The sequence below is a fragment of the Sordaria macrospora genome, chromosome 7 (assembly GCF_033870435.1).
Source record: "Sordaria macrospora chromosome 7, complete sequence".
Taxonomy (NCBI): Eukaryota; Fungi; Ascomycota; class Sordariomycetes; order Sordariales; family Sordariaceae; genus Sordaria; species Sordaria macrospora.
This window is the reverse complement of record NC_089377.1, coordinates 788,280-814,785: the sequence shown is the minus strand read 5'-3', so window position 1 is coordinate 814,785 and position 26,506 is coordinate 788,280. Positions and strand designations below refer to the sequence as shown.

The 26,506-nt window shown below is 53.6% G+C and overlaps 4 protein-coding genes across 4 annotated transcripts; 2 read left to right on the top strand and 2 right to left on the bottom strand.

Annotated features, from left to right (window-relative positions):
- Positions 1-1,054: 1,054 nt before the first annotated feature.
- Positions 1,055-6,857, top strand: SMAC4_03465 (uncharacterized protein). Its single transcript, XM_003353100.2, has 4 exons — positions 1,055-1,289; positions 1,542-5,727; positions 5,793-5,894; positions 6,063-6,857. The coding sequence occupies exons 2-4, from the start codon at positions 1,624-1,626 to the stop codon at positions 6,165-6,167; spliced, it is 4,311 nt and encodes a 1,436-aa protein (XP_003353148.1). The 5' UTR covers positions 1,055-1,289; positions 1,542-1,623; the 3' UTR covers positions 6,168-6,857.
- A 1,021-nt stretch (positions 6,858-7,878) lies between these two features.
- Positions 7,879-12,245, top strand: SMAC4_03466 (uncharacterized protein; the record flags this gene model as incomplete). The annotated part of the gene is made up of 3 exons (XM_003353101.1): positions 7,879-9,380; positions 9,446-10,035; positions 10,099-12,245. The coding sequence occupies 3 exons, from the start codon at positions 7,879-7,881 to the stop codon at positions 12,243-12,245; spliced, it is 4,239 nt and encodes a 1,412-aa protein (XP_003353149.1).
- Positions 12,246-16,093: 3,848 nt separating this feature from the next.
- On the bottom strand, positions 16,094-16,354 carry SMAC4_03467 (uncharacterized protein; the record flags this gene model as incomplete). The annotated part of the gene is made up of 1 exon (XM_003353102.1): positions 16,094-16,354. The coding sequence occupies one exon, from the start codon at positions 16,352-16,354 to the stop codon at positions 16,094-16,096; it is 261 nt and encodes an 86-aa protein (XP_003353150.1).
- A 2,965-nt stretch (positions 16,355-19,319) lies between these two features.
- On the bottom strand, positions 19,320-21,849 carry SMAC4_03468 (uncharacterized protein). The gene is made up of 3 exons (XM_024655467.2): positions 21,595-21,849; positions 21,053-21,211; positions 19,320-20,978 (listed from the first exon to the last, which is right to left on the bottom strand). The coding sequence occupies exons 1-3, from the start codon at positions 21,668-21,670 to the stop codon at positions 19,909-19,911; spliced, it is 1,305 nt and encodes a 434-aa protein (XP_024511351.1). The 5' UTR covers positions 21,671-21,849; the 3' UTR covers positions 19,320-19,908.
- Between the last annotated feature and the right edge of the window lie 4,657 nt (positions 21,850-26,506).

Below are 26,506 nucleotides of genomic sequence, written 5' to 3'. Positions count from 1 at the left end.
ATGAGATACTCTGAGCCGGAACACAAGACACGGCATTGAGCAGCTGGGTAACCATCAATGGCTGCCTATCCTCGTCCTTACGTCCGACACCTGTATAGGTAGGGTAAGACGGCGGGGATCAAGTTCAATGTCGTCGACTTCCTCGAAGCGCATTGATAACGTCCAAGGATAGGGGATATGGTCATCCTTGAGGGTGATCAGAGTCAGGATACTTGTGGCCAAGATGACTTCCCGGTTGAAACGGTTGGGGCCGTTGTCGCCTGTCGCATTGGAGAGCCGGGCTGTCGAAGCATGGGAATCCAGAACACCCAAGGAGAACACAAGGCCTCACCATGTACAGAAAGTCAGACCTGATAAAGACCTCCCTTTTCATCCAAAGCCTGTGATATTGGATGACTGGCCTAGAAGAGGATGGAGGGTTGGGTTCTTCTAAGCGACCTATCATTCTGTATCCCCCAAGGCCATTCCGTATCAGAGCCGATTGGAGGTCAAGCCATTCTCGATGCAGGGCGGTGATGGTGGGTGATGGTGATACGATTCTGCATTGGCCATTGAATCGGTGGTGGTGTGCACTCCCAGTCACTGCCAGTATCATGCCGGCAGAGAAGGGTGTTCATGCGGTGTGGTGCACCAGCCGACTCTGCATGAAGCCGACCAGAGAGAAGTGAAATGATGTGAACAACAAAGTCAGATGTCAACATGTCAAAGATGCCAAAAGTTGAAACTTGTCTTTTAATGTGAGACAGTGAAGACGATGGATTGTCCCTGCCCAAGGAAGAGGCGTCCTGCTTCTCCCGAATCTCCACCAGAGGTTTACCCCTGTCACCTTCATCCACCACCGGCCCGCGCTTTCCCAAGTTGGGCCATAGTGCGCTGGACCCCCCAATGAGATCCCCAGCAGGAGCTCCAGATCCCCCAATTCGCTGGTCGCAAAGGGTCGGCGGGCGACAACGGTGGCCGTGGACAGCTTCCCGACTTTTTGTTCCCCTTTCAGAGTTCCCCGTCGCCAACCTAACCCCTTTCCCTCTTGTTTCTTGTCGCAACCTCTTGTAAACAACACTTGGACAACTTTCCTTCGAGAAGCAAAGGTTTCCTTCTTTCAACCCCTTTGTATCTTCTTTTTGTAATTATTTCCCTGGGCTGTCATAGCTTCAGGACCCTTCCATCCGATTTCCTCTTCTTTTTCCCCTCGAGTCGATCAAAGCGTGGGCATATCATCCCGTCTACCCCGGTCCGCACAACTTTTGGGCTTCCAAGGAGGACGAGAACAGAGAAGATACCACTAAACGGTAAGTGCCTCTTCATTCTCTATGTTGCCAGCTGCCAAAATAAGTTCTTTGGCTTTTGCGCTTTCGCCCCCCGGGTCCGTGGAGCTGGAACTTGTTTCACCGGTTGTAGTCGTATACTTGTCGGGAAAGAGGGGCGGCGCTTGAGCTTGTTGACCGCAAAGCTTCTGTTAAGCTTAAATACCACTGCGGGCCGCCCATAAGTCTCTCAATTTGGAGGACAACAAGTTGCTGACGTGTTGGATATTTACATAGAAAGTTAAGGGTATCCCGTGGATCCTGCGCACTCGACTTACACCCGACTCCCCGCCGTCCCACGATCAACAGATAGCCCAGCATGTCGGAAGCCGACAACACCATTGAGGTGGTTGAGCAGGTCGATGCTCCCACTCCCACCCAGTCAGAGCCTGCCCAGTCCGAGGCCGAGCAGTCAGTGAGCGCTCCCTCACCGCCACCAGCCGAAGAGCCATCTACCAACGGCACCGCGGATGCGGATGCCCCTGCGGAAGCGGATGCGGGCGCGAAGCCAACGGCGGCAGCATCGCCCAAGAGCGCAAGCCCCAAATCCTCCCCTACCGCGGCTGCGAAACGGACCGCGACAGGCACAACAGGCACAACTGCAACTGCCCGTCGCTCGGTTGTTGGTGCTTCCTCCACTGCTACGAAGCCCACCGCCTCTTCTGCTACCCGCACCAGCACCACTGGTACCGCGACCAGCAGGACCACCACCACTCGTCCGGCCAGCATCTCGAGCGCCCCCAAGCGCCCAACGACCGCTGCTTCGACCACGACCGCTTCTCACCGCACTCGTCCTTCCGCTTCCGAGATCGACAGCAAGTCCACCACTGCTTCCCGTCGTACATCGGTTGCCCCCAGCAGCACTGGTGCTTCGCCTACTAAGCCAGCCACCAGGGTTTCCAGCACCACTTCGAGCACCACCGCCGCCGCCCGCAAGCCAGCTACCTCCACCGTATCACCTAGAACAAGCACCACCGGCGTTTCTAGGACACCAACCACCACCAGCTCTGCTGCCAGCGCCGCTCGGAGCGCCTCTCGCGCATCAGTTACCACACCCACCTCCGATGCCGCGAGAAAGCGTCTTTCCCTGGCTAGCTCGACCGGCCCCACGCCGACTACTGCTAGACACACTTCCCGCCCTTCGTTGGCTTCGAGCGCCGGTGCTGCCGCTGCCGCTGCCGAATCTGCCAAGGAGATTGAGGCGCTCAAGAGCAAGCTGGAAGCTAGCGAGGCCGAAATCGCGGAACTCAAGTCTCAGATCACCTCATCCCAGGAGAAGATCGAAGAGCTTAGCGCGAAGGCTGCCGATTCCACCACCGATTCCGAGAAGCAAGAGACTGCTGAGGATGGCTCTAGCCAAGAGCATATCGAGGCCCTCACCGACTTGAAGGCCGAGCATACCGCTGAGATCGAGGCCCTCAACAAGCAGATTGCCGAGTTGCAGGAGAAGCTTTCCTCTGCCGAGACTGAGCTTGTTGCTCAGAAGAGCCAGCTTTCCGACGCTGCGGGGTCCAAGGATGTTGCAGATTCCGAGGTCGCCAACCTGAAGGAGTCTTTGGATGCCCTGGAGGCTGAATACCAGGCCAAGCTGGCTGAAGCTGAGGCCAACCTCAGCAAGACCAATGAGGAGCACAGTGCTGAGATCGAGACTCTCAAGGCTACTCTTACCGAGCAGCATGAGCAAGCCCTAGTGGAGCTCAAGACCAAGTTCGCTCAGGAGCAACAAGACGGCGATGACGGAGCGACCGAGGCTCACGAAAAGGCCATCCAGGAGTTGAAGGCTAGCCACGAGAGTGCCATTGCCGAGCTCCAGAAGAAGATTGACGAGTTGTCCTCCTCGCAGGCTGCCAACGACGCTGATGCCACTAAGCTCGAGGCCTTGGAATCCCAGATTGCCGAGCTGAAGGCCAAACTCGAGGCTTCCGAGCAGAACGCTGAGTCGGCCAAGGCCGAGCTCGAATCCAAGGTGGCCTCCTTTGCTTCTTTGGAGGCCAAGGTCGCTGATATGGAGACTGAGCTGTCGGCGGCCAAGGAGGAAGCGAGCAAGGCCGCTGCCACTCACGCCGAGCTCCAGAAGCGTATCGACGAGCTTACTGAGGAGACCAAGTCTCAGGAGGCCATCATTGCCAAGCTCAAGAAGGAGACTGCTTCTGCAGAGGAACTCCAGAAGCGCATTGAACAGCTTACCGAAGAGAACACCACCTACGAGGCCACTCTTGCCAAGCTGAAGGAGGAGACGTCGGCTGCCGAAGACCTTCAGAAGCGCATTCAGGAACTTGAGGCCGAGGCCAAGGACAAGGAGGCCACCATTGCCCAATTGAAGGACACCACCACCGGTTCGGACGAGCTCCAGAAGCGCATCGATGAGCTTAGCAACGACAGCAAGGACAATGAAGCTACTATCACCCAGCTTAAGGAGGAGGTCGCCGCTGCCGAAGAGCTCCAAAAGCGTATTCAAGAGCTCACCGAAGAAGCCAAGACCAAGGAAGCCACCATTGCCAAACTGCAGGAGGATCTGGCTGCCACTGCTGAGCTTCAAAAGCGTGTTGATGAGCTCACCGAGGAGGCCAAGGAGAAGGAGGCTACCATCGAGAAGCTCAAGGAGGAACACAAGGCCGCCGATGATCACCACCAGAAGCAGTTGCAGCAGGTCAGCAAGGACTACGAGGACGAGATCGAAAGCCTCAAGGGTGATGCTTTCTTCAAGCGCAAGTTCCAGGAGCTTGAAGTCAAGTACGCCGAGCTCACCAAGTCTCACGAGGACTCTGCTGAGGAGCACGCCAAGGCCCTTGAGTCCGCCAAGTCCGAGCATGAAGCTGCTGTCAAGGCCCTGGAAGCCAAGGAGGCCGAGCATCAAAAAGCTTTGGACGCCTTGAGGGCCAGCCTCGCCGAGGAGCTCGAGAGTGCCAAGGCCGCTGCCAGACAGCAGGCTGAAGAAGCCAGCCTCGAGCAGCTTGAGGCCCTCAAGACTAGCCATTCTAGCCAAATCGATATCCTCAAGGGTGAGAGCGCAGCTGCTCTGGCTAAGGAACTTGAGGCACTAAAGGCCAGCCACGCCGAAGAGCTTGCCGTTGCTCAGAAGTCTGTCGATGGCAGCAACGCTTCCCAGTTGGAAGATCTCAAGAAGGAGCTCCAGGCCAAGCACTCCGAGGAGATTCAGAACTTGATGGGCCAGCTTGAGAACGCTAACCAAATCAAGATTGAACTCGACGAGTTAAAGAAGAAGCATTCCGGAGAGCTTGAGCAACTCAAGGCTGAACTTGAGAGTGGCCAAAGCCTTAAGAAGCAGCTTGAGGAGCTCGAGGCTAAGCATGTCGAGGAGGTCCAGAAGCTCACGGCGGAACTCGAGAACGGTAGCCACCTCAAGGAGGACCTCGAGGAGCTGAAGGCCATCCATGCCCAGGAGGTGCAGAAGCTGATGAGCGAGCTCGAAAACGCAAACAGCCTCAAGCAGGATCTTGAGGATGTTAAGGCCAGGCACGTGGAGGAGTTGAAGAGACTGACAAGCGAAGTTGAGGGCTCTACCAGCCTCAAGGGCGACCTCGAGGCTGTCCAAGCGAAGCTTGCTGGGGCAGAGGCCAATCTCGCCGCTGCCCACCAAACCGCTGAGCAGGCGAGAAGGGAGTTGGAGGACAGCAACGCCGCCGAGTTCGAGAAGATGATTTCGGCACACCAAGAAGCCCAGGAGGCTTTGAGGAAGGAGAACGCGGCGAACGTCAAGGCTCAGCTTGAGGCCCTGAATGCGGAACACGACAAGGCCATCGAGAACCTCAAGGCCGCCCATGAGGCTGCTCTCAAAGAGCAGACTGAGGGCTTGGCCAAGCTCGAGGCTGCCAAGCATGACCTTGAGATGGCTCTTGCCTCTATCAAGATTGAGCACGACAAGGCCCAAGAAGAGTTGGACAATGTCAGCCAGCAGTTGGCAATGGAGAAGATGGAGAAGTTCACTGCTCAGGCCGAGTTGGATGCCGTCAAGAATGCCAGGCCGGATACCAGGGAGCTCGATTCCCTCAGGCAGGAGCTCGCGGCGATCAAGGCTGCCCATGAGCAGGAACTCCAGGAGCAGAAGGAGGCCCTCAAGGCCGCCTTCGAGCAAGATCTCGTTGCCCAGAGGACGTCCTTCGAGAGCGAGCTCACCGTTACCAGCGAGGCCGCGAAGAAGCACGCTGCTGAGCTAGCCAGTGCCAGGGAGGAGGTGGCCATTCTTCACAAGGAGTTCCAGGCCTTCAAGCTCGAGGCCGAGGCTAAGCAGAAGACGTTCGAGGCCGACTACAAGGACATGCACGACAGTCTGACACAGTTGGTCGAGGAGGAGCAGAACCAGAAGGCAGCTTACGCATCTAAGCTGGCCGAAGAGGACAAGATGATTGTCGAACTCAAGGCGCTACTGAAGGTCAAGGACGCTGAGCTCGCGGAGGCCAAGGTAAGTCCCTCTGGTTCGGGCACTTCGTCATGGGCAGGAAGATGGTTCTAACTGTGATGCTGCAGAGCCACTTCACCAACGGGACTGGCGTCAACGGGGTCAAGGGCGACAAGGCCGCGGCGGAAGGTGAGATTGAGCCTGACAACTCATCCTCAGCATTAGCTTCGGTGCGACAAGCCCCTGCCTGATTTTTTTGTTTTTGGCTTCTTTTGCTGTTGCCCTTTTGCCCTTCCTTCTAACAACCTAATTCCCTTACCCCAGACCCAGACCCAGAGAAACGTATTTTTAGAGCACTTTAGAAACATGTTCTAACAGAAATTGGCGATGGACTACAGATCAATAAGGCCCAAAAGATGGTCAGCCAGCTGGCGGAGTTTACTGAGGACCTGGGCAACCAGAACTCGCAGATGCTCCAGTCGATTACGGATATCAAGTCTTGACTATCCATGATCCGCTTCGCGTCTTGATTGTTAGACGCTCCTTTTTGAGTGCTTTTTGTTGAGGCGTGTGAGTGGGATCGGGAATGGAAGAGAAAAAATCATATGGGTTGGGTTATATATACAACAACACACAACGATATCGCGACGGCATGTAATGAGGTTGATGATCATTTCATGCTGATGGAATATGGAAAAAGGAAAAGGTCGCGGCCGCCTCCGGGTTTTGCATCCATTTTTCTTCTTCTTTTTGGCAGGGAGGAAGGAGGCTGGCCAACGCTTTACGGGCTCTTTATTATCTGGTTCATTTATCAATGACTCCTAATTCTGTTTATCTATAGCCATGTTGGAATGGGGTGGTGGTGTTCTGTGGGCACCATGTCATGGCGTTGACTTTTTTAATCAAGCGAGCTTTTGTCGAGTTCTCTTGTCAATCATGTTCTTTTATATACCGTGTAACCTTGTATCTTATGTGAAGATGTACGATATAGCAATGGTGATGTAGGTAGTTGGTGACTGGAAGCAGATGTTGTATATGCTGAGGGACAAGGTGTTGCGGTGCTTCTGTCTCACCGTGTCACCGTTCCCTTCACCGAGGCATAATGAAAGACGGGAGGAGCGGAGGGGTGCATCATTAGTGCCCAGGCGTGTCTGTAACACGCAGTAACCCCAATCGAGGGTCTGATAAGATGATAAGAAAAAAAGTTTCAAAATTTTCTCCATGTTGTGCTTCTGCACGCAACCTTCCCCCTGTCGAATTGGTCTCGTCCAATGGGAAGGCTGGAGGCGACCCTAGTGTGGTGCGCAGTGACCACTTGCCGTCTTCCAGTCCAATCTCGTCTCTCCTCACGGTCAAAACTCCAGCCGCAGCCCGTTGTTCCCATCCTTCGGAGCAGTCAGTTCTTCCGCTGCGAGGAGAGACAGCGAGAGCGTGAACTAGTTATTCCCATCCGACGTGGGATAGTTTCAATTTGAGGAAACATTCCTCCAGGTACGTCCACGAGACGAGAAGAGACGAGCACCGCGCATTTGCCTTCATTTTCCATCACTTCCAATTGCCCTTTCTCTCCATCTTCATATCTTTTTGTACACTACTGCCCACTGCCCCATCAATCAATGGCGTCTTCCACTTAACACCAAATTTTCACACCACTTTGGTCATCCACCGCATTGGTTGCCATTTGCACTGGATCACTTCGCATTTTTTGTCATCAAAATACCGTCAATCTTTCAATCATCCATTTTCTTGTATCAAAACACCAAAGTTGCAAGTTCGTCATTTGATGTCATTTGCACCTTGGTTGTTGTTGGCTGTTTTTTCCCTGTTACCATCTCTCATTTCCTCCTGCACACACTCGCTGTGTTAGTTGCCCTAGATTGTCAACTACCACTGCACTCTGCTGCTACTGCCGGCCACTACCACCACATGTGCATGTCCATGTCCAATGTCGATAGGAAACCCTCAATTGATCTTTCCAACAATTTGTCTCCATGTACCTTCGCACCACTGTTTCATCCTTTCTACTGTTCAGTTCCATTCATATGATTCCCGACCTAACGCTAATACTGATGGCAATCCAAAGTGACTCTTAGCCAGTCCACCAGCTATCTCATTGCCGCTGTCCTTCATTGTGACCAGCGGCAACCACAACGAACACATCAGGCATACTATCGCATAGGTCGACAGACCATCATATGATAGACACGAGTCGCCATGGATGAAAAGAAGCCTGACCCGGGAGCCGACCAGGTCATGACCGGCATCTCGCACCCTTACCCTTCCTCCAGCGTCGAGGCCACCGATGCTCAGTTCTACCATATCTCGGCCCAAAGGGAAGGCGAGTTAGACCAGCATCAAGCCGTCCAGTCTGACGGGGCAGATCAACCAGACGGCCTTTCCACCGTCACCGACCATCAAGCTCAGCACGAGCATCATGAAAACCACGACCTTCATGAACTCCAAGAGCTACAAGACCCTGTCTCGCCAAATCAGCACGCACGACCGGGGCCTTCGCTAAGTAACGAAGATTTGCAGCTCGCTGCCCAGTTGACCCAGGATCTTGCCCCTGTCATAGCTGCCGCCGCCGCTTCTCATACCCAGGCCCAGGAAGAGCAGTTACAGGTCCCGGTTCAGGTTGATGTGCCTGTCCAGACCGAGGATGTAGAAATGCAGAATGACGCCGGTGACCCAGACCTGCAGGAACAACTCCAGGTCCAGTTGCAGAACCATAACCACGAGCTACAGAGCGTGATGCAGTCCCATGCTGAACAACAGCAGCAACAACAGCAACAAGAACAACAGCAGCAGCAGGACCAGAATCGTCAACAAGAAGAGCAGCAGCAGCAGCAGCAGTCACCTCAACAGCAGCAGCCATCTCAAGCATCACAGCAGCAGACCCAGCAACAGCAACAGCAACCGCAGGTTTCAGTACAGACTCACCCTCATTATGTCCAACAGGTATCGCAGATGCAGCAGGCACCTGGCCCTACGACAGCTCACCTGTCCTCTCACATTTCCATTGATCATCTCGCTGGCGCGCACCCTCAGTATGGCGCTGCTGTCCAAGATAACACTCCCCCACGCAAGCGTAGCAAGGTCTCCAGAGCTTGCGATGAGTGTCGTCGGAAGAAGATTAAGTGTGACGCTCAATCCGAAGTGTCCGACCAGCCCTGTTCAAACTGCCGGCGTTCATCCGCCCCATGTCTCTTTAGCCGCGTCCCCCAGAAGCGTGGCCCAAGCAAAGGCTACATCAAGGAGCTGGCCGACCGCATCAACACGATCGAAGGCAAACTGACCGGTGCTTCCGTGCCCGACCCCCTTGACAGGAGGAGGACGACGCCTGCTGACGCGTTTGGGTCCCCCATCCCTGGTGGCGATGATGGGAGGAAGAGGCCGTACTCGAGCATCTCGAGCGAGACATTTACTCCTCCAGCAGCTCATGAGCGACTGGCCGGTTGGGGATCGGAGGCTAATCGGGCGCCGGAGCATCGGCCGATTCGGCCGTATCACCCGAGTTATCCCCATATCCAATCGGTGAATGATCTTGCGCCGAAGCCGCTGGCTATGTCGCAGAGTCCGGATGTGAATGGAGTGCAACAAACGCAGGCCTCTGAGGCTGCTGCGGATGCGACGTCCCAGGATGGGTTGGCTAGTAATGGCTTATCCCAGGAGCCGCTGGAGCAAGCGAGGGAGATTTCGGATGTTGCTTTTGAGTGGTGAGTATCATGAAGCAAAATCGAAGGTAAATGGGATAGAAGAAAGCTAACTAACTGTGTGCCAGCTACCTAAACTCCGTTCATCGGATATTCCCAATCTTAGCCAGCAGGAAAGACCGCGTCCACTCTATGCTCTCACAATGCCCACCAGTTCTCCAAGAGGCCTTCTATCACGCTCTTTTCGCCATGCTCAACCCTATGCTCCCCGAGTCAGCCGGCCGCGAGAACTGCAACTCCTTGACCTCTCATGGTCTTCTTAACGAGTGGGATTCCCAGCCTCGCACGGTTTCGTCGCCAGTCGCCGACCTCGTGTGCCTCCAGACGCTCATCATGCTCATTATCGAAGCGGACTACGGCGGCATCAGTGCTGTCAAGGGTCAACGCGGTGGTCCAAAGAAGCTTTCACTTCTAGGTGAGGCGGTTGGCTTGGGCTACATCATGAAATTGTATCTTGCACCTCCTCCTGACATCAATCCGAGCATGGACCTGGATCCTGATTCGGAGAAGAACATCGCGCTGAGAGCGTGGTGGACGCTGGTTGCCTTGGACCGCTGGAATGCGGTAGGTACGGCGGCGCCGAGCATGATCAGCTCGGATGTGGTGGTTGCGCCGGGACTGAGGAACATCATGGGGGATGTGGTTTACAATTACACCAGTGAGTTTGTTTGGTCCAATGATGGGGTGGGAGAGCTTTTAATTGCTGACAATCGCGTCGCAGAAATATCCTTCCTGTTGACACAGTTTATCCCCTTGTTCCTTACCTTGTCGGCGCCATCGCCCTCGGACATTGCAGCGCTGACGACCAAGAAGCCATTGGTCGCATCCCTCCTCAATGCGCTGATGGAAAGCTTTCGCTGGCAGTTCCCCGATGATCTCATCACCCCCCCGTCTTTTGACCCAACATTACTGCTGGCGTATTGGCACGTACGTCTGCTAGTGGACTTGTGCTCGGGAGGAGCCAAGGCAGACTTCGCCCTTCAAGATTGCGCCAACATCGTCGGCATCCTTACTGGTAACCCGGAGTTGTTGACTCCGCTCAACCATCACTTCATCAGTCTGGTTTCCCTGGCGTTACTAGAACTTGAAAAGCTGGAGAGGACGAGAGATGACGCAGGCCGCTTGCTCAAGGACTTGCTGGACTACCGGGTAGCAGCCAGTCCGTGGACCGGCGTGGTGCGGGACAAGATCATGAGTGCCAGCTTGGTAAACAGGGAACGGAGCTCATCAGCGGTGGTTAACGGTAACCACAACAACAATGCCGCTGCTTCAAGCCAGTCACAAGTCCAGAGTCAACTCCAGGCTGTTCTACAAAGCCAAAGTCTAAGCCAGCCACTACAGCAGCTTGCAGACTTGGCTACTGTGGCTGCTGGGGTGGAACAGAATGCCAACGACGCAAGTGCGGAAAACATGGTTTCTTCCGCTGCCGCCGTAGCTGCTGCAGCTGCGGCGGTTGCGGCGGCCGCTGCAGCGCATCAACAGCAGAATGCTGCGCTGTCATCTGTCAGTCCGACTGGCCAGGTTATTCCAACTTCTCTTGATCCCGAAGGCAATTCTGGACAGGCTCGTGGGGAATCAAGTGCTGATCGGGACGTTGATATGGATATGGGAGGTCCTGCTGCTACCGGAAACAACGAGGAACGCCATACTAACGGCGTAGAGCACTCCGAGTCTGAGCAGCAGCAGCAGCATTTCAAGACGGAGTACAGGTCGGATGAGGAGCATGAGTTTAAGACTGAACCTCAGCCTGAGACCCGGCCGGAGGATCACCAGTCTAGGCAGCAGCAGCAACAACAGCAAGCTGAGCAACAACAAGAGCCGCAGCAGCATGTATTGTCAGCGAGTCCGATTGACGAAAACGGTATTGCTGCTGGTCCAGGACAGACAGAGACCTCTACATCCGTCCAAGAACCAGAATCACAACAATCAGCGGAGGGTGCACCTGCCAGGGACACTACGAACACTGCCGCCTCCGTAGCAGAGGCTGCTGCTAATGGCACATCCTCCACGACCGCTGATCAAAACGCCAACAAGGAGGACGGCATCACCCCCAACGGCACCACTTCCGCCAACCAAGCCAGCGTGACCGCTTCGCTCGCTCTCTCCCTTGGTTCTGGGTTCGGGTCTCTGGGTCTGAATGCTACTGAGATATACGAGCATTATCAGCGCCAGCAACAGGAGTTGCAATTGCAGAAACAGGCTCAGCAGGCTGTTCAGCAGGCTGCTCAGCAATCGCAATCACAACCGCAATCCCAGTCTCAGGTTCAGCAGAACTCATCACAGGAGCAGCAGCAACAACACCAGCAGCAGCAGCAGCAGCAGCCGTATCATCAACAACGGTTTGATCCAAAAGAGGCTCAGGCTTCTTCTCAACATCAGCCTCACCCGCCCCAATCCCAACAGTCTCAACAGTCTCAACAAGTTCAGCAACATCCAGCTCAAATGCAAGCAGCAGCGCAACCGCAGCAGCCCTCCTCTATACCCCTATCGCAAGCTCAGGCTCAGGCTCAGGCTCAGGCTCAGCTGCAACAAGTGGTAGCGAAGCAGCAGCAACTGGTTCTTCAGACGCTGCAACAACACCAGCAACAAATTCAAGGTCACAGAGCCAGACCGTATGAACCGGAAGTATTTCTGAAGGCTGGGTATCTGGCTTGTTTTGGCGATGACCCGGTCGGCGTGGTAGACGCTACTGGGAACGGTGTTAATGGGTCTGGGAATGGGTCTGGTAGCAGTGCAAGTGCGAGCGGGAGTGGTGGAATTGGGACTGGTGGTGGTGGTGGCAATAACAACATTGTGAATGGGGTTGTGAATGGGAATGGGAATGGAAATGGCAACGGAAATGCGACGGGGAATGGGACTTCGAAGTAGGATTTCGAAGATCTAGAACCGTTATTGGTGCTGGACGGTGGGTTAGATGTGGATGGGGATGAGGATAGGGATGTCGAGATGACGCCCGGCTCGAGGTTCACTCCCATAAATGTCAGTTATCCGGGTTCTGCTGCAAGTTCTGGGTATGGCCCTGGCCTTGTTTCTGGCCCTGTCCCTGTTCCCGTTTATGTTATAGCTCCTGGGGTTCATCATGGGACGAACGCAGCTGGTACGAATGGGGTGGAGTCGGACGGATTGGGGTTGAACGGTCAATTGGTTGTTGATACCGAAACTGGTGCTGAGTCAGAAGAGTTCTGTGACGAGGAAGCATCATGGTACAGTGACCTCACCTGATACCGCGCGGCGAATGGTACGTATGGTACTGAGCCGCGTCAATCATGTTTTCCGTTTTTTTTGAGACGTCAAGCCAAGGTTATTGTTAACCGAAGAGGGGAACATCTTTACTGTGGTACACATGAACAGGATGATAAGGCCAGGCGGGAATGGATGGTTTGAAGAAAAGTCGTGATGGTGGTGGTCAGCCATGTGGGCAATCATGCTCGTGTAGGATATAGAATAGAGCATGTGGCTCTTTGGAGAATGGAAAGGAAGACGGCATCGGATGGATTGACACCACGATGGATGGTTCACGGAGATGGATGGCGAGATGGGTTATAGCGGTGCGGGAGTTGTCAAGAATTGTCTTTTCTTTTTTTTTTTTTTTTTTTTTCGGTTGGAGAGAGGGACAAACTCCTCTGTTTCTTCTTCTTCTTCTTCTTCTTCTTCTTCTTCTTCTATATACTGTCTTATCAACACCTTTTTTTTCCTTTGATTCTTCTTTACCGGTCTTCATGTTTGCCTCAGATATTTTTTATTTTATTTTTTGACTTCTTACGGTATCACATACACACTACATACCGTATTCATTCACTTCACTTCTCTTCTGGGACGGCAAATCTCGAACAGGTGGGTGGCTCAGCTCTCGGCGGCCTACCACCCGACGTTTCTTTAAAAAAATAAAAAAATAAAAATAAAAACCAGGCCCTACACTAGATTCTAGACTTAGTGTTCGTCTCATCCCCATGTGATGGCATTTACAAGTGTATCAACACGTGCCAGTCTGGCAGATTCTTTCTTGGGGTTTTCCATCCGGTCTATTTCGTCTTACTGTACATCCAATCCCATTTGTTATGTATGGCATTTCTTTCCTACCTACGTATAGCTTAGCTTAGCTTAGCTTTCTTTCATCTTGATCATGATTATATTTGGATCTGTTTCGTAAGTTCTTTTTTCTGATACAAACGTAAGCAGACAGATAGATCTTCTATTAGGTACCTAGGATGAACACTTCGAGGTTCCAAGTAGTATAGAGGTAGCCTGCTACGTATGACTTGGAGTACATAGACCGTTGATATCCGCATTCTATAACAACAACAACAACAACAACAACAACAACAACAAAAACAACAACAACAACGTGCTCCGAAGTTGTAATCGGCCTGGTATGTGTAGCTGCCGTTGAGTTCCCAATCAAGCAATGGGTCCTTCGCTATCTACACCCATGACTTTCATTAGGTAGATTCCTTTGTTTCTCACGTTCATACCTTTCTCTGGGACCCCCCGTATTGACACACTCAGTCAGTGACTCGCCCGGCTTGCCCTCTAGGTAGGTAGTTGCCTCCATCAAAATGGGCAGATTAAGGGAGATAGATAGATCAAAGCAACCGCTCGCTCGACTTAGTGTACCTGCCATTGTGTAAATGTTAATAGAGATAGCCGGGCAGCAGTATTGTCCTCACCCCATCTCCGTGTGTCCTCCAGTGGTGTAAGAGTGTAAGTCCTTCCTTCCATTCTGTGCCGTACCATACGGTAACCATACAGTCCCAACCCCGTAATCCCATCCTCCACGGAATACTCACGAATACGAAAGGGCAAGCGGACCGTCCCTTCCCTTTTCCCTTCCCTTCCTATCCCTTCCACTTCTTCAGCTTTCATCCATCCGCCACTCTGACACTCATCCGCCATCATCCATGCATGATTCCCAGAATTCAGAATCGGTACCTCTTTGTGACTGGTCATAGCTCACAGGGAATGGTCGGTTGGTTTGACCAGTTACCCCTGATTCCTGAACTGAACAAGTGGAAAGCTTGCGAGAAGGCAGCGAAGCAAAGAAGCCTGGGTGAAGCCCGTAACTGGGTGTACGTTCCGCTGTGCGTACGTAAAACAAATCCAGTCCCCAGGCCAGTCCCAGGTCAGAGTTGCAAGCAAGGGCAATGTCAGTCAGCCGCTTGGTATCTTGCTCATCCACTTTGCATCCTCGCTCGAGCTCGCTCGCTCACACAAACTCCATTTTCTTCGGCTCTTTCCTCTTTTTTTGTGGATTGTTTCGTCCTACCGGCGGCGCCCTCTCCATTCTCCAGACAGTCCAGCGGTCCAGCAGCCACAGCTCCCCGTGTCCCCGTCGCCGTTGAATGTGTTCGTGGCCCCGCATCTCCGTGTTTCCCCCGCCCCTTTATTCTTCCTCGCTTCGTTCCCGTGCCTGGACTGGTACCCAGAGTTTAGGCCGACAGTAGGATATCGTAATATAATGAAGGAACTGGTTTCAAGGAGCCGGTGTGAGAAAGGCATATGGTCATGTTAGTGTAATCGGATGTACGCATCAGACCATTCTCTCATAACTTTCATGCGTAGGGTACAGTAAACGAACGATCCATCACCGTCCGGGCGTCCGGGTTTCCGGGGGGCCCGGAGGTCCGGAGATTCGGCGGTAGTCCTAGTACGTATCTGTTCACGTGGCCCCTTCAGATAGGGTGTAGCTAGCCTAGCCCTAGTAGGGAGGGTGTGGTTAGGGCAGGGCAGGGCAGGGCAGGGCAGGGCAGGGTAACGATAGGAAAGGGAAAGACAAAGCGAGGGCTCCAAAAGAGTCCAGGGCAAGGGCAAGGGCATGCATGGTAGGGTAGGTTTAGGGTAGGGCAGGCTTAGCCCCTTTCGCCGTGCATCTTATCAGATTGGGATCCCGGCAGTGCGAATCCATCACATCGAGATTTGCCTTGGATGGGAGGATGGATGGGAGGAGCCCAGCAAGAAGTGGATTGTTTGGTTGGTTGACCGAAAAAAAAAAAAAAAAAAAAAAGGAGGGAATCCTTCGCTGTGTGGATGCTTTCCTCCGGTGAGCGTTGTGGAAAGAGATGCCCGGCGTTAATCCCCTCTTTCTTTGGGATAACTTGTTCCGCTTACTCAGTGTGAGTGTGTACGTATTGACGGTGTTGGGACATCAAAGACCACATGCCCTTTGTTGTGGTGTAAGTGAGGTTGTAGTGTCCCAAGACAAGCACCTCATGCAACTGCCGAACCAATCCAGCTGCGATTGTCTATCACGTCAACTGCCGTTGCCTCCCATTCAACCCACATATCCAATCATTTTCGAGAAATGAAGTTCAACTAAGAACTTCTTCTTCTTCTATCGCTTGGCTTCTTTTTCTAGCCTGAATGAAATGAAGGGGGTGGCGAGAAAATAATGATTATGGATACGTTGAAGTCCAGTGCAGTCCAGTGCAGTCCAGTCAATCATATGCATGACGCCCCGGTCCTGGTTACCGTAACCGGGCGTGGTAGTCCCGGCCATTTTGAGCCTCCCAGGTCGCAGCCCAACTCGGACTATAAGTTGCATATACTCTATCGGAGTCCGTGCTCCCCATGGTTGGTGAAGGATCCGTTCTGCAAATCTAATGCGATAGATCGTCAATAGCTCGTCTCGCTTTCGTCTCATCTTATCGCATTCCGTTCATCCCTTTGACTTTGCGCTTTTCTAGGGTTGAGTCTAGACCGGGCTCCAGAAACGATGCCGTTCACATGAAGGCGCGGAGTTTGTTATCCAGCTCCTTAACATCCAGGTGCACAGTGGTCCGTGATGTGCAGAATTGCGGCGGTGGTCTGCCCAACAGCAATTGTTGCTCGGAGTGGGTTTCGTCGGTGAGAACAGTCATTGGCGCGCCGTCCGGCGGCTTGTGGCTGATCATGAAATTCGACCGAGAACGGAGGCCACGAGACCCATACCGACGTCCACCGTTTTGGGATACCTTGAGGTCCTGAGGTACTAAGGTGCGCATAGTTACAATCAGACGAATGTACACGATACAGTATGTACAGTTGACGGACGGACGACGCGCGACGGGTCGCGGGCGGGCGGGCGGATGGCGGGGACCCTCCAAGGTATCTTTGACCCATGACTCTGGGAACGTCCCTGCTTCTGCCATCAAAATTTTATGCGCCGTGTATTCCCCCCGGTCCGTTCCGTGGTTGGGTTGGCGACGGTCACACGCCAGCTCCGGGCGGGTCTCTAGTCTCGAGACCGGGCCCGGTGTGGGCGACGATACGTGACCCGGAGGATAAAGATTAGGGTTTCGGCGGCCGCATGGAGGCACACAAACTATGTCTACCTCGCCTCCGGGATTACAACGTAGAGGGGTCGGCAACGGGCCGATCTGTACGTGAAGTCTTCAAGGGACGAGGACCTGGAGACACGGTGGCTTCGCGATGGCGTTGCTCGAGATACATGCGTAAATGAATATCGAGACAATGATTAGTTATGAACATGTCCCGGAAACCTGTGAGAAGGTTGCCACCAAACCAAGTTAAGCGGAGAGCAAACTGCCCAGGGTCCGAAAATGATCCTCATTTGATGGTCTCGGTGGTTTCGTATCATAAGATGTCGAGGTTGGCGAAGAGGGCGGCAAAGCTCCGGCTGTGTTAGGTATTGTGTGTGTGTGTGTGTGTGTGTCGTGTGAAGCGGCCGTGATGTGGCACATCGATATGGATAGTCGGCAACAACAGTTTCCGTGTCCGGCACTGTCCCTGCCGAACCGCTTTCACCTCCGGGTCCGGGATAGGATGGTCTCCCAATCGGGTAGCTTGGCCCACAATCCCGCTTTGACAAACCGAGACGTGCGGTTGTTTATCTCCGAAGGACCTTCCGAATCTCCTTCGGATTTGATGTCTAGCCTGGATGCTGTCGACCGAGCCTAGCAAAGTTTGAGCACGTCCCCAACAGCCTCGAGTTACAGCCTGCCGTTGTCGTCGCAAGCACGACACCACCCGCTCCGCTATATCAGCGCTTAGTGATGCCTGCGGATCGACAAGCGATGGCATCCCAGTCGATGGACCATCTCTTTTCGGCATTATCCGCACACGCGTGTGCGGTTTCAATATCAGCGATCCAGAGACAAGTGTCGGGGTAGAGTGGGGATAGCTTCACTTTTCGTCTCGGCTTGTCTTGCGTCGCATGGCCACTTGTCGCACATAAAAATGTCAAGGAAGGATTGCTCCGTCCTCGGTGCCTCCTCGCACTGCGGCTGACATGAATCACCGCTACTTCCACAAGCTGCTGTTTGAAAACCGACTTCGCCGGTCAACCAGCTCATCATGGTTCGACATGGCCCGTCTACTGGTCGTTTGCAGATCAGACAAGCACCGCCTCCTCAACAACAACCCCGTTCTCCAGCTTTTACTCCAGAAAACCCGGAGATCACGGAGAATGGGCCCACGGGGCAAAGGAGCGGAAATAACACCAATTTGTGGAGGTTGGACGTTGAAGTCGGAGTGGTCTCCGGATTGCCAAACGATACGTAGCCGGCAGTGCCGGACTTCCTGTCCCCATGCTCACATGCAATTGGGCGATCGTCTTTGTTTACCTCCTATAATTACCCCTGAAACATCATGTTTGCCGTATGAAATGTAAACATCGACGTCGCATGCGGGTCATCGCATCGTAGTTAGCAACTCCAACCTGCGACTTCCTCCCCGTCTGTCGTCACTCCGGCGCATTGTCGGTGGCATGGCGCACGTGTGATAAGACGGATGATGGTTTGTCAACGATTCCGTTCCGTAGGTAAGAGCAAAGTTGAGATTTGCGCAGCGCGCGTCAAATGCGCCTGTGAAATGGATTTTCGATTTCGATTTCACAGGTTGTGGATCGGCATCCTACCCACCGTGCCACCCAAGCCATTGAGCCAAACCAGATCCGGCATGCTGGAACCTTGGCTCGCCTAGCTTGGCGCCAGTCTGCCAGATGCCAGATGGTAACCTAGGAGACGACGAAGAGGTTCTCACGGCCTGAGCCCTAGCTTGGCCGCCCTTGCCGCTTGCAAGCCCTAGCACAACAGGCTTGTGGGTCATATATAAAATGATGCATGTGTATTACGCCGCATGTACGTAAGGAAGTCTTAGACAGCATCGTGAACCATGCCGCCGCCGATGTCCGTATTACCGTCACGGGGGTGGGATTTTGGAAACAACAGTTGCGAGTTGCCATCAATCTGTTTGATCACAGGAAGGGTATGTGCGCAATAGGGATGCGACAACCAACTGGTCAGCAACGTCAGATGAAGTTGTGGTTGTGGTGGTGGTACTTGAAGACTGCCGAATGAGCCAAGCCCGCTACATAGCTTCGCAAGCTCTGAACCCTGGCGGCATAGCGTGGCTTCATGTCCACCTTTCAACGTCATCAAGGCATTCCCTCCTTGCGGCCCCACAGCAGCGCTACATACGCCGTTACCCACCCTCTTCTTACGAACAACTTCACCACAGCGCTGCTGACTGTTTTCAACATTGCTTTGACCGAGCTCGCTGACCTGGAACTCCACTGCCCTCACCGAGGATGGGCCTGCCAAGCCAGAATTAGGGCTAGGTGCCCGATGCCCACTCCCTCCGTTATCACTACGCTGTTTGGTGCAATTTAGCTGTCGATCCCGAGCAACGATTGCGATGCCAACAACAAGTGGAAGCCGCCAACAAAAGGTTGATCGTGGATCAAGTGGGGGAGGTTAGGACCAAACTCGGTCTTGCTCGGTGGCTCGGGTGGACCGTATCCGACGAAACGCGAAGCTATTAGTGCAGTTTTGATGACTGCAGTCCATCCACTTCTTTTCATGGGCAGAAACACGAGACTGCCGAGTCAGTAAAGCCAGTCATCCACCTTGTGTGTTGGCCTCCTGTCGGTGAACAATGTTGGAGCAGGTTCCGACGATACTGAAGGACGACAATGATGGCGACATTGATAAGGATCTGTGACCGAAGCGTATGTATTGGCCACGGAAGCAAAAAGACGTTCCTAAACCTCTTGGAAACGGTAAATAGGACAGGTGCATCGCAAGTTGCTAGATGGGGCTGCGAAATCGAGAATGACTGATCGTAAATGCATGTGAAATAGAAAATGGTATATGTAAAACAGATGATATAGCAAAAGGCCTTCCAACTTTTTGTTTTCGCTCTCTTATTTTATTGTGCCGCCAACTCCGTATATGCGATGCCTTCATATCCAAGCAAGACAAAATCAAGCCTTGATGCAACTGGTAGAGACAAAATAGTCAAATGATTCGTCTCGTTCGTGCCACTTCAATACCCAAAATAAACAGGAAAGCAAAAGAGAAAACGACAGAAGAACAACTCCCTGCTGCGCCGATGTAAAGAAAACTATCATGGCCACCTCCATGTTTGGTGCATACTCTGGTCGTTTGGATACCGAACAAGCCCAAGGGGCCATGTTGTCGTATCGGACCGCCGGTATATGTGGAAGGGTTGTTATTTCAAACTAAGAACGGGGCATGGGTATCCGAGAAAAGGCAAGAAACATCGCTTCGTTGGTGTAACTTGAAATCAAATCTCGTCATGATGAGCCATCCCAAAGCGGGTGGACAGTGCCGTCGGCCGGGGCGGGGTCTTGGAGGGCCAAACCGCCGTAATGAGTGATCCAAAAAGCTGGATCGTCCTCGAGGGGGAAGTTGGTGAAATCGGGCAAGTTGCTAGTCAAGAGGCTGGAATCGTCGCTGCTAAGTGGCGAGTTGTTGCCCAAAAACTTGGCACCGGCCTTCATCATCTTGAACTCCTCAAAGTCGAGAAAAGGGTCTGCGGCACCGTAAAGGCTAGGCTGGGTCTGGCCAAACCCAAAGCCGCTACCGGGTGTGGTGGCACAAAAGCCTGATGTGGTCTCCCAGTCATCAAGAGCTGGTAAGAAGTCCTCGACTTCAGAGATATCGCCAGAGGTAGATGTGTTGGTGGTCAAGGTGGAAAGCGACTCGGATCCGTAATAATCGAAAGAGGCGTAGCTTTGCGCCTGGCCATAGCTGGACGGGGCAAAATCCGCCGACTTGTTGCCCAAGTCGAGACCCTCGTAGTGGCTCCAATCAACGGAAGTAGCGCTCAAACCAGCGCTGAACAGGGGCTGGTCATTGTCGGAGAGACTGCCAAAAAAGTCTGCGCTGTTGGGGACGTACGGGGTATACTTGATACCGGAAATGTCCAGAGGAGGGAGCTGTCCGTTGAGCTGGGCAAATGTCGACGAGCCCGTCATGAGTGGCGAAGCAGACTCAGACTGGGCTCCACGCTGCATGGCAATACCACTGCCGTTGACGTCCAAGCTATCGACGGAGCGAGCTCCCAAGCTCGAGGTGGTGCTATGCATAGAGTTACCCCTGCTGAGCGTGTAAGGACCGCACTTTTGCGAGGGCCTGGTATGCTTGTACGTGGGCTTGTGGTGTCCGTTGGCGTCGAAAGACAGCATGGCATCCGAGTTGGCTGTGTTGGCCCTGCGTCTGCTACGGGAAGCGGACTTTGAGGAGCTTCGCGACACAGAAGAGAAGCTCTTGTCCGAGTCGGATTCGGGGACGGTCTCGAGCTGAGGATGCTCCTTCTTGTGGCAGCAGGTGCAACGACCGCCATGGTTGCAACAGCAGCTTTCTGCAAGTAGACGATATGAGAGTCAGACAAAGCACAGCCTCATCAACCCGGCACAGCGAAGACTGGATGCTCACCCTTGTGACCCTCGACCGTGGCTTGTAAGTGAATACACTTGCTCGTCTTTTCACCACAGTCGCACTTGACATGCGAGGCGCGATACTTGCGCATGGACCGACAGTGCTGACATTGCGAAACCGGCCGCCCCTTTTTGTTGATGTGCTGGAGTGGACGATCTGCAGCCGCACCGCGTAAAATTAGCGAAGTTCCCAACGCAAAGAACCGGTATCAAGACTTTGGATAGACGCTGCCAATTGCATGAGCTGCGCTTTCAGTGACCAGAAATGGCCCTTTCCCTCCCCAATGCTGCCTCCCGGCCCCTTCGTCCCACGATATCCTGATCCGAGTGCCGACGGTTGTCCACGGTTGCCCACGGCTCTGTGATCTGGGGGTTTCAAGCAAGGCCAGTCGCCTCGCCTTGGAACCAGGTTCCAGTACCACCCAAGACCCCCATCTCGCCCCCTTGCCTTTCAAGCCGACCTTCCAGTGCAGTGCAGTATGGACCAAGTGGTAAAGCAAACGGGATAGAATGCAAACTCGGCAATATGGAGTTACTCACCGTGATGTTGGCAGTTGCTCACACGATGGCCTCTCACACAGGCCTCGCAAGCCCACTTTTCACCGTTGATAAGCATGGTTGTTGAAGGTGTCGGGAGTTGGTGTTGAAGGTTATGCTGGCGATCGGACCTCAGACTTCAGGCCTCGAGAGTGCTGGAGCTGGCAACGGAAAGTTTGGGTGGGGTGAAATATCTAGAAATCGCTGACGTGGTGCGGTGACGCTGCTGCGGAATCGGAGCTTGGTTCCTAGCACAAGAACTCGATTGCCAAACTGTTTTTTTTTTCTCCTTCCCCAAAACTGGTTATGTGTGTGACTGGTTGCAGGGTCACGGGCCAGTACGTTCGCTTCCTGTATCTGCGACTCGTCTCCCTCAAGTTGTTGGTACTCGGAACTGTATATGTGCGTCGATGGGTTTGCTGCTCAGGGGCAACAAGATGCAGACTCGAACGCGGAAGCTAGGTAAGGTATCGATGGTACGGTTGCAGGCGATTGATGTAGGTGCGGTCGAGACTTCCGGGTAATGTGCCCTCTATAATTTGGGGGTGGTCCAATGCGCTGATGTGAGCTCTCGCTTCGGGGGATAGGCACCTGGAAAAATGTTCAAGGTGGGAAAAAGATGTCGAAACACGCAAACTGTCAAATGCTCATGCCAATGTGCTTGGGTATAGGCCGACGAGAAATGGAGTGGAAATAAGACCAAAAAAAAAGTTGGGAAAGCAAAAGATGCCGATGACTCCGGTCAAAAACAATGCCGCCCGAGCAACAAGCATATAAAGATGGCAGATAGGACCAGGCAAGGTGGGCTTGGAGTGGAGATTTTCTGACCCAAGTTCGTGTGGAAGTCGCGGGCGCGAGAGCGACGGTGGGCAACGGTGGGCTGGTACGGTGGGCGGAAAGTTGACGGACTGACGGGACCCTGGCTGCGGTGGCTCTTGGTGGCTCTTGGTACGGGGCCTGGAGGGGGTTGCCTGACCGGGGACTCCACCGGAGACCGACTGGAAATTGGCGGGCGTAAGTGGGGCTCCTAGTACATGGGACACCACTGCTCTCCTGCAATCCTGCTGCAACCTCACGGGATGATGTCGGGAGGGTTCGCCTTGTACTCCGGCGCCTGGGGGGGATCTCGGCTGAGCTGCAGTGTTGGGGGACCAACCTGGAGTCCAACCCGGAGACTGGAGTCGGGGTGGGGTGAAGATTGCTAACTGTATTCGTGTGGTAAGATGTACGGAATGTTGTATCGATGTAATTTTCCACGTCAAGATATCCGGGTCGGCGACTCAACAGTACAGCGGCTTGTCTGGCTGAAGGCTTGCTCGAGTGGGCGTCAAGTCAATTGAGATGTTGTTGAGACGGCCAGGCGACAGGTTCAAGCACATATCCAGACAGATCAAGGTAGGAAGGCGGTCTGTACGTCGGACAGGTGTCTGAACCGCCAAGGTGAGGTGAGGTGAGGTGAGACGCCGCTCTCATTGGGAAACGCAACTTGAAGGGGCAAAGAGAAGAACAGGAGAGCAGAACAGAGCAGAGTCAGGTATCCCAAGGTCGGCGGTGGTCCGATCTTTTTAACGTCTCCTTGTCCCCTTCGATATGGGGATATGGGGGCCCGGGGAATGCCACTTTTACCTTGTCTGGTGGGAAGGAGGCATGGGCCACGGCGGGATAGGAGCGGCCGAAGAGAGAGAGAGAGATTATGATGAATGGATCGCTGCACATGCTCCCCATGCTGCCCATGCTGCTGATGAACCACCACTCACTTCAAGTTGTGCGTGCAGTCACTCGCAGACTGCCCTCTGGCACTGCATCCCGTTGTCCATTCCTGGGCATTGTGGGATGGGCTGCCGTCTGGGGTGGGCTATGGTCGAAATAGGGCTAGCAAATGTTGCAGAACATGGAGACATGATGGAACAGATCAAAGCCGGCGTGCTCATCCATCAATTGGAAGAAAGCAACAAGACCCCAAGCCGGGAACACCAGGCGAGCCCGGGGTGAAGTGACGAAACGGGAGCTGCCAGATCGGGATGCTGGGAGAGCAGGTGCAGTCCGCGTGTGGTGGGCTTGAATCTTGAACCATTGACCACGCCTGCAAGGTTGCACAAGTTGCAGAGGAAGTCGCAGTGACTCTGATGCTCGCATAAGGTACAAAAGCCCTGCAGTGGGCTCAGGGCAAGAAGGTGATAGGTACCTGCCTATATGAACAATGTAAGCTGTAGAGGTAAGCTTCAACTTCATCCTTGCCTGTGATTACCTGCGTAGGTAGACAAAGTCCTCGCACCCCTTCTACCTACAACCACATGGAGCCCTAAACCGTACGGCGAGCATGGGAGGTTCCATTGCCCCGTTGAAAGTTACACTGCACGCTTCATTCAGGCACGAGTTCTGTCACAGTCAGATCTCACCCGTAGGTTGGCTGTTACAAGACAACTGTCATGGTAGACTGATGGGAAACACAATGCCAACACGAGCTGAAGGCAATATGGGCGGCGACATAAGGAAGGATCTGGGAAGACCGAGAGGAGAAGATGAGTTGCCTACACCTAGCGCATTGCACCTACCTTTGGGGCTTTGGGTGGTCATTGAGAACGGCAATCACGACCTCGAAGCTCCCTCGAAGTGTCATGAAAATGATGAAGCCATGGCAGGCGCGGCGCGGCGCGGCGGGCCCAGTATCAAGGGTCGGGCATTCCCCCTTTGAAAGCTGTTGGGCAGGCGCATGTGGCAGGTTCGGAGCAGAGCGGGATGAAAATCGCAAGCCTGGGTGGGCAGCCATCTCCAAGCCAGCATCATTGATGTCGTCTGCCATCCGTCCTTCATCCCACATTCCGCACCACAGACTCATGCGAGATGTTTTCATTGAACCCCCATATTCATATCTCGATATCAGTCGCACTTTACGCCGCTTGCCCCCGGATCCAGTGTTCTTTCCACCAAATCGGTGATGAGATGAGCGTGAGGAAACTGGATTGCTGCGCCACCTCACGAACTTTGAAGTCGAAACATCGCTTCCTCTCAATCCTTGTCGGCCCTTGCTGGTTCGTTCTTTACCTAGGTATGAGGTGCGATGAAATGGCTCGCAAATGGGTACCTACGTAGAGGTAGGGTAGCCTTGATAGGTGCAATGAACCCCGACTCGGCTCCTTCCTGGTTCGGGACAGCTCGTTGTGAGGAATTGGAAGGAGGGTCGACCGTGATCGCACGCTCTGAGTTGCAGATGCATGTGTAATGACAAGCCCTTGGACTCCTTGGAGGAAAGAAGGATTCCCGGATGTACAGCAGCATAGTGAGCGGTAGTGGTTGATACTTCTATCTCCGTTCCCGCGTGGCCGGGGCAGCAATTCAGTGGAAATTATGGAGACCTTCTCTTGGCTTCCAGGGGGTCGAGTCGTTCCATTGCTCCTGCCCGGCCCCATTTTGCACTGCAAGCCATCGCTCGATTCGCATCGAGGGGAACGACCTCTCATCACACAAAAATGGAACGGTTTCCGTCAATAGAAGCAATCTCACTTTGTTGCGCACCTCCCACGACAAGCGCGCGCCCAGCCTTCCTCTCCGGGCCCTTCCACCCGGCCTTTTCCACCGTCACTTTCGATTACGGGCTTATTGCATCCTCCTCACGCCCGGCCTCTCCCGGATCGGGTTTTGTGACGAGAGGAAGCCACCCTGCCACCCTGCTTACGACGGCGGCATGATAGCCTCCCTCTGCCCCTTGGTCGCCTATTCAAGAGAGCAGATACATGGCTGGCCATTCCGAATGGTTGAAACTGAAATAAGCTCCTGCATCGAGGAAACCCCCGAATTGGGCCCGTCTTAACCCGTCCCTTGTGTATAAGGTAACTACCATAGCCTGTAGCCGGTGACCCTAAGATTCGTCCTCCTAGGTTCAGGTTGTCATGAATGAACCTCCTCCTCGCTCCTCGCTTGCCCAATTCTACGCTAGAGATTCGCTACTGTATCTTCTTTGGGCCCAACGACGCCCCATGCTGGCTGATCGGATCAGAGCAACCGAAAGCTCCAAACCAACACCTCCACAGCGCATATCCCACGACCGTTTCAACGGCATCGACGGGCAGCTCTGCAGCCTCCAAGTCCGTCAGTGGTGGGGCTGTTACCGAATCTCCGCCGCTTACAACTTGAAGTGACAGTCTGTCTGACAGTCTGTAAAATCTTGTCCCTCAAAGACCTGTCTATATCCAAGACATCATCTGGCCTCGGAATGACTCACTGTCTCATATATGGGACGGAGAAATCAAGGTTCATACCGGATGATTTGCCCGATTCGAGTCCGAGATGGTTCGTCTTGCAAAAAGATAATTGTTTATACGATTTGGATGGATCATCTTATCTGCTAAGGAGTACCGGGCCTTTGGATATTGACCAACAAGGGAACTGGCGCTGAAGCATATCCCACGTTTTCAGCACTTTCAAAAACCTCCCACCAACTGTCTAGCTCAGAGATTCGAGGGCCGACTTCGATACAATTTGTAGATACAGGTTCCATATACATAGCAACAACCGGACGGCGCTGCAGCGGTCGCTAATGTACGTGCAACTCCACCATCTTATATCGACATCAAGCGAAACCAACCACACACAGTGAAAACTTCTGCGACGGCTCGAGGAAGAGCCTAACGGTTCCTCTTATGGACAAGCCGTACAAGGATTTCCGTACTTTTACTAGGTATCTCCGATATCTCGGCCCGGTTCCAAACGTTGCAGCATAAAACACAACCACAACCTCACCGATCCCAAGCCTCTTGATGGTCATCCAGGGGTTGACAGGTTCCATACGACCTGACATAGGCCCATGATACAGCCTCAACACTCCTTGCCGTCTGCTACGGGTCATCGAGACAGCTGTATGTGACGGCTGAACGAATAGATGGTCTCCACCAAACCGCATCAAAAGGGGCCGACT

Bases quoted from the DNA above. Each gene is read 5' to 3' on its own strand.
- SMAC4_03468 (XM_024655467.2), bottom strand. From the start codon at position 21,670: ATGCTTATCAACGGTGAAAAGTGGGCTTGCGAGGCCTGTGTGAGAGGC. The intron at 21,212-21,594 runs GTGAGTAACTCC...GTGCGGCTGCAG, and splicing joins GAGCAACTGCCAACATCACG to ATCGTCCACTCCAGCACATC. The intron at 20,979-21,052 runs GTGAGCATCCAG...GTCTACTTGCAG, and splicing joins CACGGTCGAGGGTCACAAGG to AAAGCTGCTGTTGCAACCAT.
- SMAC4_03465 (XM_003353100.2), top strand. From the start codon at position 1,624: ATGTCGGAAGCCGACAACACCATTGAGGTGGTTGAGCAGGTCGATGCT. The intron at 5,728-5,792 runs GTAAGTCCCTCT...GTGATGCTGCAG, and splicing joins CTGAGCTCGCGGAGGCCAAG to AGCCACTTCACCAACGGGAC. The intron at 5,895-6,062 runs GTGCGACAAGCC...GATGGACTACAG, and splicing joins CATCCTCAGCATTAGCTTCG to ATCAATAAGGCCCAAAAGAT.